General features: G+C 42.4%; 1 protein-coding gene and 1 long non-coding RNA gene across 2 annotated transcripts in view; both read right to left on the bottom strand.

Moving 5' to 3' along the window:
* Nucleotides 1-1,902: 1,902 nt before the first annotated feature.
* The window catches only part of LOC123638775 (synaptonemal complex protein 2-like), a 72,882-nt gene continuing 57,602 nt past the window's right edge, over nucleotides 1,903-17,182 (bottom strand). Inside the window, exons 26-32 of the mRNA XM_045552605.1 lie at nucleotides 16,356-16,457; nucleotides 15,873-15,875; nucleotides 14,632-14,735; nucleotides 13,199-13,290; nucleotides 11,271-11,370; nucleotides 11,111-11,169; nucleotides 1,903-2,583 (exon numbers count right to left, since the gene is read on the bottom strand). Coding sequence (XP_045408561.1) covers nucleotides 2,565-2,583; nucleotides 11,111-11,169; nucleotides 11,271-11,370; nucleotides 13,199-13,290; nucleotides 14,632-14,735; nucleotides 15,873-15,875; nucleotides 16,356-16,457 — 479 coding nt within the window. The 3' untranslated portion in view covers nucleotides 1,903-2,564. The remainder of the gene's footprint in view (nucleotides 2,584-11,110; nucleotides 11,170-11,270; nucleotides 11,371-13,198; nucleotides 13,291-14,631; nucleotides 14,736-15,872; nucleotides 15,876-16,355; nucleotides 16,458-17,182) is intronic.
* LOC123638273 lies at nucleotides 4,413-7,607 on the bottom strand. The gene is made up of 2 exons (XR_006735268.1): nucleotides 7,513-7,607; nucleotides 4,413-4,515 (listed from the first exon to the last, which is right to left on the bottom strand). It is a non-coding gene; the product is annotated as an uncharacterized LOC123638273 (long non-coding RNA).

Consider the following 17,182-nt stretch of genomic DNA (forward strand, 5'->3'; position numbering starts at 1 on the left):
CGTTTGGTGGTCATTAGTCTATCTTGTTTTGAAAAGCTGCTGTTCATGTTTTTTGCCCACTTTTTAATGGGGTTGTTTGATGTTTTCTTTATTTGCTTGAGTTCTTTGTAGATTCTAATTATTGGTCCTTTATCAGATGTATAGCATGCAAATGTTTTCTCCCGTTCTGTAGGTTGTCTATTTGCTCTGTTGATTGTTTCCCTGGCTGTGCAGAAGCTTTTTAATTTAATCACATCCCATTTATTTATTTTTGTTGTTGCTGTGATTGCCTTTGGGGTCTTCTTTATAAATTCTTCACCTAGGGCGATATCTATATGAGTTTTTCCAACCTCTTCTTCTAGAATTCTTATAGTTTCACGCCTTAGGTAAACTAGTATCTTTTGTAACAACCTGGATGGAACTGGAGACCATCCTCCTAAGGGAAGTATTGCAAGAATGGAAAAACAAACACCACAAGTACCCACTATTAAATAGGAACTAAATGATCAACACTCACATGATATATGTAGTAAAATTCAATGGAATCAAGCAGGTGAGAGCGGGGAAGAAGGGATGGGCTAAGTCACACCTAATGTGTACAGTGCACATTATCTGGGTGATGGACACACTTATAACTTTGACTCAAACTGTACAAAAGTAATTCATGTAACCAAAATGCTTGTATCCCCATGATATTCTGAAATTTAAAACAAAGTCTACTGACCGACATTGATCACATCCATAACACAAAGCATCTAGACTGGCATTTGACCAAACAACAGGGCATCATAGCCTGGCCACACTGACACATAAAACTGACCATCCCATTCCCCCTTTGTAAAACAACCAAGTCCCCAGGACCTGTGCCTACCTTTTGTGACTCTGTTGCCACTTGACAGTGTTAACAGCGCCATTCTCAAACTCCCCTTGTCCTTTGGTTTCTGAGACCTTGCACAAACCCAGAGGTTCCCCCGCTTCTGTCTCCTCCCAAGACTTTGAATTCATTCCTCTACCATTTCTTCCAAGGCACACAGGTGAGCGAGGCTTGAGAAGTATGTGGGCAACAGGCTCTGGCTGCAGACCGGTAAATCAGCCATCACCACACCAGGAACCGCACACCCTCAGAGATGAGCATGGCACCACGCCAGCCTCGAGAGGCAGCTGCCTAAGCATGGCCCAGGGTGAGCAGAGGTGGGAGGAAGACCTTGCACGAGGAGCTGGAGCTGGGCGTGGAGGCACATTTAGGGGCTCACTTGGGGAAGAACTGGGTGAAAAGTGTTTCCTACAAAAGCAAGAATATCAGGGAGAGGAGAAGTGACAGTGTGTCATGGCACATTCTAGAAAACTCTAATAGTAAAGAGGAGGCTTCGGTACAGGGTAAGTAAGGTCAGGGCAGAAGATGAGGCTGAAAGAGTACAGCCTGGAGTGCCTCGCTAAGCGGGAGCTGTCATGGTATCCAGCAGGGTGAGTGGGCGAGATGTTGGCGTGGACCAAGAACCACAAGCAGCCAAATTATTGTTACTGGGAAAAGGAGAAGAGCTAGGAGACGGCAGGGGAAGAGGCACAGTTGTGGCATTTCCCCCCACAGAATTAGGGAAGATGTAGGCTAGATCCTATAGGAGATTTCACTGGGAGACGCCACAAAACATCGGCAGGGAGAGAGTCAAATGTAAAATTCTGAGTTGCAGGAGCAGGCGGTGATGCCACAGCTCTGCAGGAGAGGGTCTGAACTGGGACAGGACAGGGAAGCAGAGGACAGGAGTCAGTTGTGGACACACTCACCTGAGGTGTGTGTTAGCACCTACTGGCCTCAGGAAGCCATCTGTGCCAAGAAGAGACAGGAACACAGGAAAGTAAAGAGAAAGCCAGACACCTCCCAGATGACTAACCAGAAACGGGGGCTGGGCAAGCAGCCAGAGAAAGAGGAGAAGCCAAGGAAAAAGAGATCATTTAAACAAAGTCAAATGCTACAAGGAGGTGAGCCTGGGCAACAACTGAAGAAAAAACCAAAAAGGCCCTGGGTTCAGACCTTGGGAGGCAGCTAGCAAATTGCAGGGGCTTTAGAGTGAATGGGAAGTCAAAGAAAAAAAAAACAAAAGGTCAAGCAAGCCACGTGGAAATCCTTGCTAAGACCTGGGGATACAGGGAACAGAAACAGCAGCTGCTGAATGGGAGGAGCTGCTAAGGGCTGTGTTGAACAGCTGCAGGAGCATCCAAGTGAGCTGAAGTTAAGGACCCGCAGGGGAGGAAGACGCAACAGCCAGCCACTCACTACGCTTATGGGGCAGAGACAAAGGGTGCCTCTGGTCCCTTTGTCACCACGGGTAAAACACTCAGAATATACTTTCCTTCTGAGTCACCCTGTAGTTATCCATGGTCTCCAACAAATGCCCCTGAAAGCAGCCTGTGAGAGCCTGAACCTTGGAGAGAAGCGGCCTTGCTCTCTCCTTGTCATGGGAAGCAGCCAGGGGCTGGAGGGATGCACAGAGGGAGGGTGGCTCACACGGTCTGCGTGGCTGTGCAGGTGCAGAAGCCAGAGTTCACCTACCGCCTGAAGACGAAACGGATCCTCAGAGGACAGACGGTCAGGGTGCAGAGGAACACCTGCGAAGACCAATGAGGCACACAGGGCAAAAGAGTCTGCGGGGGTGGGTATGGGGCTCCCCACCAGTGAAAAAGGAAGGGAGCCTTGGGCCAGAGCTGGGGACAGGCCCAGAAGTGTGGCAGTCTCCAGGGTTGGAGCAAGGTGGAACGAGGGAGCAGATCATCTCTTCCTCCCCCAAGGGCTGACTGTCAGCCCCTCCTTCTCTCCACATTGCCCAAAAATTCCTGCTTCCTGCCACTGCCCAGGCCAGGGCAGCTCACACGCCGCTGGGCATGGCACTGCTCAGCCCGCTTTCACACTGGTCTGTGTAACCGCCGGACTCACACCAGTCTCCCCGGCTTCAGACTGCCACCCCTTGGGGGCAGGGGCAACATCACCTTGAATCCTCAGCACCAAGCACAGCACCCGGCACACAGTAGGTGCTTGGGAAGGATACGCTGAGTACGACAGTGTTCAATGGAGACTCACTGGTATTTTCAAAGAGATGTCTCCCAATATCTCAAACTCATGGTTTTTGAAACTTACGTCAAACTATCCTCAAAATCAGCTGTTTGAATATTATACCTGCCACACTCTCTCAGAGCTGTCCTCTTTTTCATTCCTGGTATCACTACTCTCATCGAAGCCTTTATTGTGGCAATAATCTCCCCCAGTATATTGAATTCCGCCTTCATGCTGCCACCAGATTAATCTCCCCAAACCACTGTGTTCATTTTATTATTCCCAACTAAAGGTCTTCAGTGGCTTGTTCTCACCTACAGAATAAAATCCTTCTAATCAAGCCAGTGAAGACATCTTAGTTTGGGCCTAGCCAAATTTAATTCCTGCTAAATACTCCATAATATTATGGCCTCACACAAATTCTGCATTTTTCTGCTCAAATGTATGCTCACTAGTCACTGGAAGTCATATATATTCTTCAGATTTACTTCAGTGAGGACAGTCAATGCAACAGCACTGAGATCCTGAAAACGCCAACTCGCCAGAAACTGTGAGCCCTGAACTGGATATACCTAAGTGGAATGAAGTTAGTTAACCTCATTAAGTTTTTTACCTTAAACAATAAGTGCTCTTATACTTTATAAAGCCTACAACAAGGTACTAAAACATAGCTCATTAAAAAATTCTAAAGAAAAAAGATAACAAAAGTGGAGTTATAAAAATTTGTTTTAGGCAAATTAAACTATAAATTAAACTACATGATATAACTAAGATCATATAATGAATAAACTGTGAAGTCGACAGTCTTTAATTTCACTTATCCGATCATGAACAAAGTGACTTTGTAGATGACCTTAAATTACGTAGGTTTCATTTTTCTAAAATAAATTCAAACACTCAACTCTATATGCAGTTTCATGCACTCAAGCTTCACTAGAGCATTTATTTAGTAATTATCACATAACGAATATTTCTCCTCTGCTAAAGATGACAATTTTGTTAAAGTGAGAAAGTAGAATGTTTCCAAATCAAATGAGACCTCTCAATAACTTTATTTTCAAAACACAACGCCATTTCCACCTGAACTATTTTCATCATTTTCAAATTAAATTTCTCCTTCCAAGAGATACACTAAATTGTATTTATACAGATGCTGCTAAAGTTTTTGTTTTCACAAAACTTGAAGACATTTCCCAAAAAATCAATATTAGTTTTAAAATCGTAAGAAAGCAAGACCATCCCAAGTTGCTGAACATCCTGAACTTTTTACTATCGGACCAAATTTTAATACTAAAGGTTAAATTTTATGAACAAATGGATAATAACACAATTGCAAACTACCAACATACTATACTCTATTCCAACTCAGCAGTTCCCAGGGATTCTGTTTGGAGTGGAGCAAATTGAATGAGCACAGAGCCCCAAAGGACGGCTTGTGTGGCTGAGCCAACAGCAAACTTGCTTTTTATCTTCCTCTTTGGGCGTTCAGACTGGTGGAAAAGGAGAATGGAAATTAGTCAAGGCTGACCTGCCCATCTCTTGGTCCTTCAGAACCCAGTGAGCCAATAGGAATGTCATTTCTTTTTGTTGGCTATGGCACTAACTCAGAAATTCCATGAAGTCGCATCTTACATTAAAGGCCGCTGAGAGCTCAAGTCAGTGCCCCAGGTGGAAACTGCCTGGCGTCAACATTATCCCCCCAAATCTCTTAAAGACGTGCCACTTTGGAGACATATATGCCATCTCTTGACAGTCTAACACAGCAGGTGGTTTTCCCTCCGGTGTTGAAGAAAAGACAGTTCTTGGTTAGGGCATGAGATGAAGTGGCTGGCCTGGCTTCAGGTGCCACACTGTTGTTGTTAATAAACAGATTGGCATTCAGCCTAATTAGATGCTCATAAACAAGAGGTAGGTAGGAGCTGATATCAACTGAGGGAACAGATGCTCCCATCCTACCCAAACCCCAGGGCACATGCCCACGGAGAATAGCACACAGAATCTCCGTGTGATTTCAGTTACTTCTCCATGTTTTCTGTGTGCAGCACATATAACTTAATTCAGGCATGGCAGACATTACTAGTTACCAACCCAAGACCTATTCTCCCCTGCTTCTGTATTAACAGAACCCCACTTTTAGGGGGTGTGGTGACACACTCAGTCAAATTCTCACCTCCCTACATTCCCTTGCAACTAGGGTGAACCATGTGACCCAGTTCTGGCCAATAAAATAGAGACAAAAATCTATCGGTTTGGGCTTCCAAGAGAACTGCTTCCAATTTAAAAAGAGGGAGGTGTTGGCACACATGTTTTTCCTTTTACTTTTACCCAACCCCTTCTTCCTGCCTGGTGTGAAAGAGATACCTAGATGTAGAGCAGCCATTCTGTGACTACACAATCCCGTCCCTCAAAGGATAGCAGAGCAGAAAGCTCAGAGAACTCCAGTCCCTGCTGCCGCACCACCAGCCTGGACACCTCACTCTGAGATGCTTCTCACAGGGAAAAAACAAAACCCCTACCTGGTTTAGCTGCTGGAGTCCAACCTCTGTTACATTGAGACCAAACGTAACATGTACATTAATTCACAGTTGATCCAATTCTCCATTAGAACTGGGAATTATTCCAATATTTTTAGCCCAGATTAGTCTTTTCTTCATAACCTCTTTTATCTTTATTTGGAGATTTATTATTCTTATTTCCTCAAAAGAAAACAGTATCTTTCTCCAATAATGTAAATAATTCAAGATATGTGTGCGAAGGTATTCACTGCAGGTTTTTTTGTTTTGTTTTTTGTTTGTCTGAGACAGACTCTCGCTCTGTTGCCCTGGGTAGAGTGCAGTGGCATCATGGTTCACTGGAGCCCAAACTCCTGGACTCAGGTGATCCTCTTGCCTCAGCCCTCTGAGTAGCTGGGACAACAGGCCCGTGCCATGATGCCAGGCTAATTTTTGTATTTTAAGTAGAGATGGGGCCTCGCTCTTGCTCAGGCTGGTCTTGAACTCCTGACCTCAAGCAATCCTCCTGCCTCGGCCTCCCAGAGTGCTAGGATTACAGGCATGAGCCACCACACCTGGCCAAGGATGGGCTTTTTCACACTACCAATTTAATTTCTTTAATGATTACTCTCCTTAAGTAACTTCTGGTAATGCATATTTATCTAGAAAGTTATGCATTTCATCTAAGTTTCAAATTTATTGATATCTTGCTGTCCTTCACATATGCTTATGATTTTTAATATCTCTATGAATCTGTTATTTCTACATTTCATTACAAATTCCAATTGTGCCTTTGATATCATTTTATTTTTCCTTGCTTTCTATTTTGTTTATTTCAGATTTAAAGATTATTACTACCTTTTTAGTTGTTGTGGACTTGCACCATTGCTCTTTTCTAATTTGTCAAGCATGTCTTAATTTTTGCCCTATGCTTGCCCTTATACATTAGAATCAGCTTATCAAGTTTCAAAAAAAAAAAAAATCAAACCCTGCCAGGCCTTTGAGAGTGGTGGATTGAATTCCTTTATTAATTTAGGGAGAACTGACACCTCTATGTTATTGAGTCTCCTATCCATTGGTCCTGATTTTAGTGATAATGCATTTAGAGTTTCTCTATTAAGCAGAATGCTAGCTTTTGGGCTGAGATTTCTCATATTACAGAATAAGTAGTTACTATCTTATTAGGTTTTGTAAAAATTCAAAAGCAGATGTAAAATATTTTTCAAATGCTTTTTGAAATTTATAAAGATAATCATAATGATTTTTCTCCCTAGATCTATGAGTAATCAACATATTAACAGATTCCCTAATATCAAACTATCTTTGCATTCCTGGAATAAATCTCACTTGGTCGTTTCATAAGCTCCTAAATTCTGTTTGCCAATTTTTTTTTTTTTTTTAGAATTTTGGCTTATTTTAAGCAAGCTTGTTCAGTATTTCTTTGTGTAATTTTTGTTGGATTTGGGTATTGTAATGCTAGATTCATTTAAAAATAGAGAATTTTTATTCTTCTGTGTGCTGGAATGGTTTCAACAGCACCCAAATTATCCTTCTTTTAAGGACTAGTAGAGCTCCTCTGAGCTGCAATCTGCACCATACACATTTGGTATGAGCTGCTGGGCAGTTCAGGAAAGCACAACTTTGGCAACTTTCTCTATCTCTTTTATGAACATTTGTCTGTTAAGGTTTCTCATCTATTGGGGAGTCCATTTTGTTATATTGTATTTTCCTGGAAAATCTTCCAGTTACTCCAGGTTCCCATCAAAACGTGGATGTGCACAGACACCTGACAGTTAAACTGTTAAATGAGCTACAGGTTCTGCTTGATTCCTCTCACCCTGAGTCTTCCCTAACTGGCAACACCATCCATCTCACTGCCAAAGACAGAAATCTAGGAGACATTGTTAAATCTCCTTCCTTTACTTATTACTTCCATCTATCAGTGATTTATTAATTCTAGCTCTAAAATATATCTGGAATCTCTCCATCTCTCACCTTCTCTACTGCTACTCTCCTGCTTAGAGCCACCATCTTGGACTCCAAAAGCCTTCCAGCTGGGTTCACCTCTTCTATTCTTCACTCCTCAAACCAATTCTTAACATGGAAGCTAAAATAATTTTCTTAAAATACAAATCAGATTGTATTACCCTCACCCAAAATGCTTTTGCTCAAAGCTCATGTATATTTTCCCTCATCCTTAGCGTAAAATTCCAACTCCTCAACACAGTCCATGAGGCCATACCTCACTGAGAGACTACTATGCTCCCAACTTCAAGTAACTGTCTCTCTCACGTTCATTGTTTCTCAAAGATGTCAACTTCTCCCCCAACCAACCCCACTGCTTTAAACTGTCCTCAAGTCTCGTTCCTTCTTATCCTTGAGACTTCCTCTTAAGTGTCACTTCCTCAGAGAGACCTTTGATAACCACCCTATTCTTAAGGTGACACTTCACACCATCGCTCTCTGCCAAAGCACCTTGTTAGGATCCCTCAAGGCACTTACTAACCTGAAATTATTTTGTCTTTTTTCTGTCTTGCTTCAAAAAATTCATTTTTTAATGGGGGCAAGAACATGTCTCTGTGTGTTAACCATTATACAGGTTGAGCATCAATAATCCAAAAATCTGAAATCCAAAATGCTCCAAAATCTGAAACACTCTACATGCTGACTCAAAGGAAATGTTCACTGGAGCATTTTGGATTTCAGATTTTAAGATTAGCAATGCTCAACTGGTATCTTTGTGCAACTATTCCAACATCTAAAACACTTCTAGTCTCAAGTATTTCAGATAAGGGATACTCAACCTGCTTCTCCTGTTTAGTACAGTGCTTGATGCAGGGCAAGCACTCATTTATAAATGCCCAGACCCAAAAGGATAGTTTCTAGGATGGGGGAGATTGTGAGAGAGGAAGAAGTTCAGCTGCAGAAATGTAATATGGAAAAAGCAGTATGGTATCTTTCAGAACTTGTTTTCCTCCACCCCAATTCACCTTGACTGAACAATGCAGACCTTTATACCTACCTGAGGGATGCAATAATCAAACCAGGCTTGGGCTTTCCTTATGAAGGATGAATTGGATTAAGCCTGGAAGAAATTGGTCCATCTCTTCTTATTATATTCACATTAGGCCATTTTAAAACAAGAACATACATCTATGTACATACATTTATCACAGAGTTATTTCACAGATTATTTATTACTTGATAATGGAAGAGGAACAATTCAGGATATCAACATAAGAGATTAATGTTTTCATTTGATTCTATTTTATGCATTGTCTCTGTCAACACCACTGACCCACAACATTTGTAGAGGTATTTCATGGCCACCATTCAGAGCACTGCATCCCTAATTCCTTGTAGCTCTGTGCTAGGGGCCGAAATAATCTAGTGGAGGAATGTTCTTCTCATTTCCCTACCAAAACACCTAAGGCCATCATCACTGACATGAAAACATGGTAGAAGGACAGACACTGAATACCTGTTTGACCTTGACTGAGCAAATTAACCTCTCATAAGGCCCTCGCACAACAGGCATGCAGCCCAGGGCCAGGCATTCACAGGTATTCAGGGTGAGCTAAGAGAACCACTACCATCCCTCACTGGCAAAGCAAAGGGCAATTTTCTTCGGTGTTTGCCAGGAAGAGAGCAAAGGCAAAACCCTGAAGGAGGCATATTTAGAGGAGATGTTTTCTTTGAGGTATTCTAAATTCACACAGGGACCTCTTATCAAAGGGATATAAATACAAATAATAATTAATATCTTACAATGTTAGAAAAGACAGTTGCCTGAAATTTGAGGTTTAGCCAAAATAAATGAATTCTCCAGGTTTCAGAAGACTAGAGGATATAATCTTCTCCAATGTTCAATGGCTTTTTACCAGCCATTGTCAAAGTGTAGTCTGGGAACCCCCTAAGGAACCAAAGGTTCTGTGAAGTCAAAACTATTTTGGTAACAATGGTAATGGCATTAAGACATTACTTGCTTTTTTCATTCTTACTCTTTCACAGATGTACAGTGGAACTTCCCAGAGGCTACAAGACTCACAACAGATTAAGCTGAGAAGCAGATACGACAATCCAGCTATCTTCTATAAGCCAGACATTAAAGAGATTCACAAAAACAAAAAGCAATGCTTCTCTTCTCACATGTTTACTATGCAAAGTCTAGTTATTTTTCATAAAAATGTTATTTCTATCAATATGTAAATATAGTTTTGAAATCTCAGTCTCAATTTTTAATATGGAGAATATTCACAGATATAGCCCACAGAAGCAGAAGCTCTTTGGGGATCCCGCAATAAATGTTAAATATGTATAGAGTTCCTGTCTCCAAATTTGAGAACCATGCACAACCAACCACGGGCCTTCAATGAAGATGTTTTATTTATTTATTTATTTTTGAGGCAGAGTCTTACTCTGTAGCCCGGGCTAGAGTGCCGTGGCATCAGCCTAGCTCACAGCAACCTCAGACTCCTGGGCTCAAGCAATCCTCCTGCCTCAGCCTCCTGAGTAGCTGGGACTACAGGCATGCGCCACCATGCCCGGCTAATTTTTTCTATTTTTAGTTGTCCATATAATTTCTTTCTATTTTTAGTAGAGACGGGGTCTCGCTCTTGCTCAGGCTGGTCTTGAACTCCTGAGCTCAAACGATCCACCTGCCTCAGCCTCCCAGAGTGAATGAAGATGTTTTAAGAGGGTATCATCACCTTTAATCATGTGTAATGCGAGACAGAGAGAGAGTGAAAGGATTTTGAAAATGGTCCATACAATCATTATTATTAATCGTGTTAACAGGAATAAATGGTAGGATGGATAAGTCAAATTTAAAGATTTTTTTTTTTTTTGGGCTTTAAAAATGTATGGCATGACCAGAATAATATCCTTCCTAAAACCATCTGACTTAGATTTCTGTAAAAGCAGGTTATTCTTAACTGGAAGTTAAAGATTGAGCCATGACAAATTTATAGACGGATTCCTTCTGATTATTCAAGTGGGGCAAGAACACTAGAATCTTCCCTGAGGGCAGAGATAGAGACATAACAGCCTCCACTCTCTGTTTCCCCAGAAGACAGGGCAATATTCCAGAGGGACAGACACAGCAGCCTCAGGATGTACACTAATTACAAAAAAGGTAACTGTGGCGGGTAAAACCATTTGTTGTTTAAAATAATCTGTGCATATATATGTCAAAAACACATACGAATATAAACAAAACATACAGAATATAGTCTGTCAAAAGCACAATTTGGTGTATAACTAAAAATCAACTGTTTACTCAGAAACCGAAACATTCTGCTCAAAATCTAATCATTTTAATTTTTTAAAATACTGCTTAAAAATAAACTATTGAAATCAAAAACACAGAAATTTGGATGATCCTGGTGGGCTTTTCAAAATTTCCCATTCTCCACTGGTATCATTGGCCACACTCTGTCCTCAGGGAGGGGACTCAGAAGTGGCCAAGTTTGAAAAGAAGTAGCTACTCAGCTGCTTACATGAGTTGTACCAATACCGACAGCCCATACTCTAGCTAAAGCACTACCTCATGCTTCAACTAAAATGGTTCTACAAAGAACACTTTCAAAAGTACCTCAGCACTTGCAGATCACAGAACGATTTCAGATCAGCAGACTGTTTCCCCCAAAACTCCTAAAATTGAACAAAAGATTTGTTTAAGTAGTTAGCAGTTATTTTTCTCGGGAAAAGATCTTCTCAAATCACAGAGAACATTCCAAACAGAGAGAATTTACCAGAGCGTCCTTTTCAAGGTGTTCCAGGGTCTGAATATCCTTCTCAAGATTGCTCAACTCTTGAAGAACAAAATTCTGAAACTTCTCTAGCTTATTGAGTCTGACAAATGTAAAAACCAACAAACTTTATTAGGACTACTTGGATGTGACAAAAGATACTCTTAATTAATCCTCTGATTATAAGATTAATTCAGATTCTTCTCCAGACATTAACTGTCTTGAAAACATGTGGGCATTTCCTGTCTCTTCCTGCCCTTCCCTGTTCACTCATTCCCGGCCTCAGAAACCTAACCACAGTCTTTCAACAGCAGCGCAAAGACAGCTGGTGTTTCAACATTAACTCTTAGCAGAGCACAGGACAGACGACTCCATGGACGAGGAGTGGAGGCCGACCATCCCTTCCTACCTTCCACTTGCTCCCCTTCCTCTTGCCTTAAGCTGGCCTGACAGCTGTCATCAGGTAAGGGCTAATACATTCTTTTCCCCCCTCTAGGTTTTGGCTCTAAAACTCTTAACAGTTGCTATTCTGTGTCTGAGCTCCATGTACGTTGCTTATTTGCTTATTGTTTGTGTTCCCCATTAGGCTACATGTTCCCTGAAGACAGGAGCTCCTGGTGCTTGTCCTTACTGCGCTCTCACATGGAGCACAGGGCCTGGCACCCAGCGTTGCTCGGCGTGCCTTTGTTGAACAAATACATGACGGAGTGTATCCCCATCGAATATAGTGAGAATTCCACAAATCCAAAGCCCTTCTGGAGCTTGTTTCGACAATCAAATGACATTACATGTATACAAGAATTTGAAAAGTCTTACAAATTTCTATTAAAACCATAATGGTATTATTCTACCCCAAGAAACTTTCTCCTTCAGTTGAATAAACTGACTCTCCATTCCTTTCTTCTTTATTTGCAGACCATTCTCCCCAACAAGGAGCAATTTCTATACTCACCTTCCCTGTACCATTCAAATATTGGTTTCTAGAACCTGACTCAAGAAGCGCTTCCATTGTAATGGCTCTGGATTAACTCTGATCACTATAGGAACCGTCCCTCTACCCCCTTTCACAGCACCTTTGTACTTCTTGCTACATGGTCATAAGGGTGTGGGTGTGTGTGTGTGTGTGTGTGTGTGTGTGTGTGTGTGTGTGTGTGTGTGTGTGTGTGTGTGTGTGTGTGTGTGTGTGTGGTGTTCCCTCTACCCCCTTTCACAGCACCTTTGTACTTCTTGCTATATGGTCATAAGGGTGTGTGTGTGTGTGTGTGTGTGTGTGTGTGTGTGTGTGTGTAGTGTTTCTGAACTGGGGTAAAATATACATAACATAAAACTTACCCTTTTAATCACTTTTAAGTGCACAATTCAATGGCATTAGCTATATTCACAGTGTTTTGCAACCATCATCAATATCATTTCCAGAACTTTTCCATCATCCCAAAGAGAAACTCTGTCCCCATTAAACAATAACTCCCCCATCCCCCAACCTCTGGCAGCCTCTATTGTACTTTCTGTCTCTACGAATTTGACTCCTGTAGGTACCTCACATAAGTGGAATCATATAGTATTTGTCCCTCTGTGTCTGGCTTCTTTCCTGTAGCATAATGTTTTCTGGGTTCATCCATGCATTAGAATTTCATTCCTTTTAATAACAGTCCATTATATGGATATATTAACACCATCATTTATCCAGCATTTTTTACATATATATCCACGCTTGCCCTGTCTTTACAATTGAATTAAAAATTCTTTAAGAATAGCATTTTAGGATCATACAGTGGTAGACCACAAAGAGACTTAAGGAGGGCATTTAAGTCACCCCCTCTTCATATAGATGAAGAACCACAAACCTAGAAGGGCTAAGTGACGTACATGAGATAAATGCTGTTGGTGGATGATCACACATCTGTCACCTTGTTTTGAAATCTAATACTTACCTGCACAGGTATATCTGGTTTAAAAGTTTCATTATGCAACCCGGTGCTTTCTTTGCATCTTTTGAATAAAGTGGACTCCTTCTGTACCTAACCTAAACCACCACCACAACAACAAAATGATCACATTTTGGTTAAATATAAATATGTAAGTTGAGTGCATGTTTTGTGTTAAAAAGACGCTGCCAGCACATGGTAATATTCATAGCTAGCATCAGTGTTCAAGAACTATGATAAGGCATCCCCCTACACACCTTTCAGGCATTAGCAATACAGAACAAGCTAAAATGGGAAAACTTATATTCATGCTACCAATACGCATATTGAATACTGTGAACAAATACCCATAATAAATCGGCTTACATTGGTATCACAGAAAGTAAGACAGGACTTTGAAGACCTTCCAAGTTAGTTAAATGAATTTGGTTAGGGTAAGATACTTTTCTCGAAAGTGCTAATAAGTAAGTCATTAGGGATTTATAAATAACAGGACAGAAAAAGGAGGGGACTAAAATGGCTCTAATGTTCATCCCATAGACAAGATTTTAGGACAACCTGTACATGCACATGTCTCAAGACCTGCCACAACTCAGCTGACCAACCAGCCACAGTCTACCTCCTTCTTTGTCCCCAACTCCTCTCCAGTCCCTCGCTTGGTTCCCTCTTTTCTCTTCCTTGTCTATTAGAGTGACCAAATCATTCTTTTCTGGTAGTTCAGCTGTGTGAAAACACTACCATTGAAACCAAACCATGCTTCTGATTTCCACATAGGTCCCTTTGTTCCTACTGGAGCAAATGGATATAGAACAGATATAAATACAAACTACAATTCACAAAGACACTAAAATCAGTGGTCACATCTATGACAAATACTTCTCCCCAAAGATGTAGGAGCATCTTCAGATAACACCACCATTGATGAATGACATGAACTTGTGACTTTAAGCTTATAATGAACTAGTTTTTTCTTTTTTTCAGCTTTCTGGAGGTATAATTGACAAATAAAAATTGTATATGTTCAAGGTATACATGTGATGTTCTGATATACGTGCACCCTATGAAGTGATTACCACAATCAAGCTAATTAACATATCCATCATCTCACCAAACTGTGTGTGTGTAAGAATAATGAAGAGCTCAAATCTCAAGCATACAGTGACATCACCATTAACCACAGTTACCACACCATACATTAGGTCTCCAGAATTTACTCGTCTTGTAACTGAAAGTCTGTACCCTTTGGCTAGCATCTCCCATTTCTTCTACCCCAACCCCTGGCAACAGCCCTTCCACTCTGTTTCTATGAGACCAACTTTTTTAGATTCCACATATAAGTGAGTTTGTGCAGTGTTGGTCTGGCTTATATCACTTAGCATCATGTCCTTCAGATTCATGGCAAGTTAGCTTTCCATTTTTAGTGCTATTAGGACTATTACCTCGTATTTTCTTCTCAGTTCTCTAGTGAAGTTTTCAAAGGTTGTGAGAAGGGCAGACTCATTCAAGCTCTCTGGCACAACTTCTTGGGATGGAGTGAAGATGCCTTATGAACAACAAACATAACACATTACATAAAACTAACAAAGTGCTCAAAGTAGACGTGGTCAGTCAAGCAGCTGCCCAGAGGATGGAATAGGACAGAAATATGCGCCATGGATGCCCTGCTGGCTGTCCGGCTGTGAGTCTGTGCCATGGCTGACTCTGGCCATGACCACATAAGGCCAACTCAGGCCAGAGTCCACATGGCAACCGCCTTGCGAAGGTTCCCAAACCTCTCTCTCTGCCAAGTGCTCATTTCATCCAAATCTTCCCAGCACTTTAAATCGAAGCCACTGACATTATGTCTAAGAAGCAGGCCGAGGTGTTGTAAGAGGTTCTCAGGAGGACATACCAGTTAGGACACTTCTGTGGGGGCAACCCGGTGTAATGACTTCCAGTTGCCAGTCTTCGGAGGGCTTAGGAGGGGTCTGGTGCTGTTCTAAGTGATTTGCATATATCAACTCATTTAATTCTCACAAAAATCATGTGAAATGGGGACTGTTAGGATCCACACTTTACAGAGTGATCACATAACTTGTATGAGCTGACACCAGCAGCTTCAGGATTTGAACCCAGGCTGTCTGGAACCACTGCTTCCCAATTTGTGCTTCTGGAGCCCTTTGTTATAAAATATGCGATACCAGCCAGGTGTGGTGGCTCATGCCTGTAATCCTGGCACTTTGGGAGGCCAAGGTGGGAGGACTGCTTGAGGCCAGGAATTTGAGACCAACCCGGGCAACATGGCAAGACCCTGTCTGTACAAAAAATAGAAAATTTAGTCAGGCGTTGAGGTGCATGTCTGTAGTCCCAGCTACTCAGGAGGCTGAGGGAGGAGGATCACTTGAGCCCAGGAGTTTGAGGTTGCAGTGAGCTGTGATGACGTCACTGCACTGTAGCCTGGGCAACAGAGTGAGACTCTGTTTCAAAACCAACAATAAAAAAACGTGGTACCGTTCATTCAGATAGCCAGCCCCACACATACATTCTAGATCAGCAATCCCCAACCTTTTTGGCACCAGTGTTTTAAGGAAGACAATTTTTCCACAGAAGCAGCGGTGGACACAGAGCCCAAGCTCAGGCAGTGATGCCAGATGGGGAGCAGCTGTAAATGCAGATGAAACTTCTCTCACTTGCTGCTCACCTTCTGCTGCAGGGCCCAGTTTCTAAGTTTCATGGAAGACAATTTTCTAGAGGTGGAGCTCAAGCTGTGATATCCAGCCCAGTTCCTAACAGGCCATGGACCAGTATCGGGCCACAGTTCCCCAAGACTGCAGTTCTAGATCATTCTTATCAATTAGCATAGATTATATGTTTTTAACATAAAAATTTAGTTAATAACCATCAACTAAAGCAGAGACCTCTAGCTTTAGGAATGCTCGGGCCTGAAAAACTGCCAGAGTTAAGAGGAAGAAATCAAAATGCTAGGAGGGGACGGTGCTTGCTTCTATCTATAATTTGTGCAACAATTTACTTGGCCCTGAAAGGACAAAGTGCTCAGTTTCTATGTTTCTACAGCTACTGTGATCTTAACACCATAACTCCCTTATAATTCATGTTGGTACACTTCGTGCTGACCCATTTGTCCCACTCCTACTTGAACCGCCAGCTGGGTGCATGATGTTACCTGCCACATCTGTTTCTTCAGTCACCAAGGAAGGGGACACTGGAGCATCACCTTCTTCCAATCTTGATTGTTTGGACTTAGCAAAACTACCTTCTGGTGTGTCTAAAGGCAAACATAGCACACTGACGTTACCACACACGTTCCTTCTGACCCAAATGTATCTTGTTCACTCTGTGCCTGTTAATACCCAACCTTGACGAGCAGCAGCAAGTGAAACGTGTCCTGTGCGCCTTACTTACTTACCATGTGGCACACAGGCTCAGCCCCGCGCACGTGTCAAGGCAGTAGCTCTACTGATGCCTGAACACACCAACAGGCAGCGCTTGATGGGCTCAGGAACGCTCTGCTTTGCAAGGGACAGCCGGGCTTGCCAACCAGGTTGGTCCTAAAAGCAGCGGGAATGGTGGGCATCCAAACCAACATTCCGCGGCCTGGGCTGAACAGCGAGGTAGCAAGTTTCCAGGCGGACAGACCCTGGAAGCTCTTCAGATCACACGTCAGCGTGCGCCACCCCTGCCGGCGACACTGCAGCTTCAGCGCTGCACCAAGGCTCCCTCATTCACGAGGGCATCTTGTCATCTCACTGGCTCCAGTGAGTTTGAGCGCCTTCGCTCACGCGACGCCAACGTAGATCCCCGTTCCAATTCAGCACGACACTAAGTATTTTCTACTCTAATGTTCACTTTTACTACAAACATGTCCTCTCTCCATCTGGGCCCCTCCCAATCTTGTCAACAGCGGTCCCTGGAGCCCTGATGTGACGCTTTTCCTCAGCTCCCGCTTTTCTTTGCCATCTGCTTCTCCAGCCTCAAGGCCTGAGGTCCCCC

Source organism: Lemur catta, chromosome 5, assembly GCF_020740605.2.
Source record: "Lemur catta isolate mLemCat1 chromosome 5, mLemCat1.pri, whole genome shotgun sequence".
NCBI classification, from domain to species: Eukaryota; Metazoa; Chordata; class Mammalia; order Primates; family Lemuridae; genus Lemur; species Lemur catta.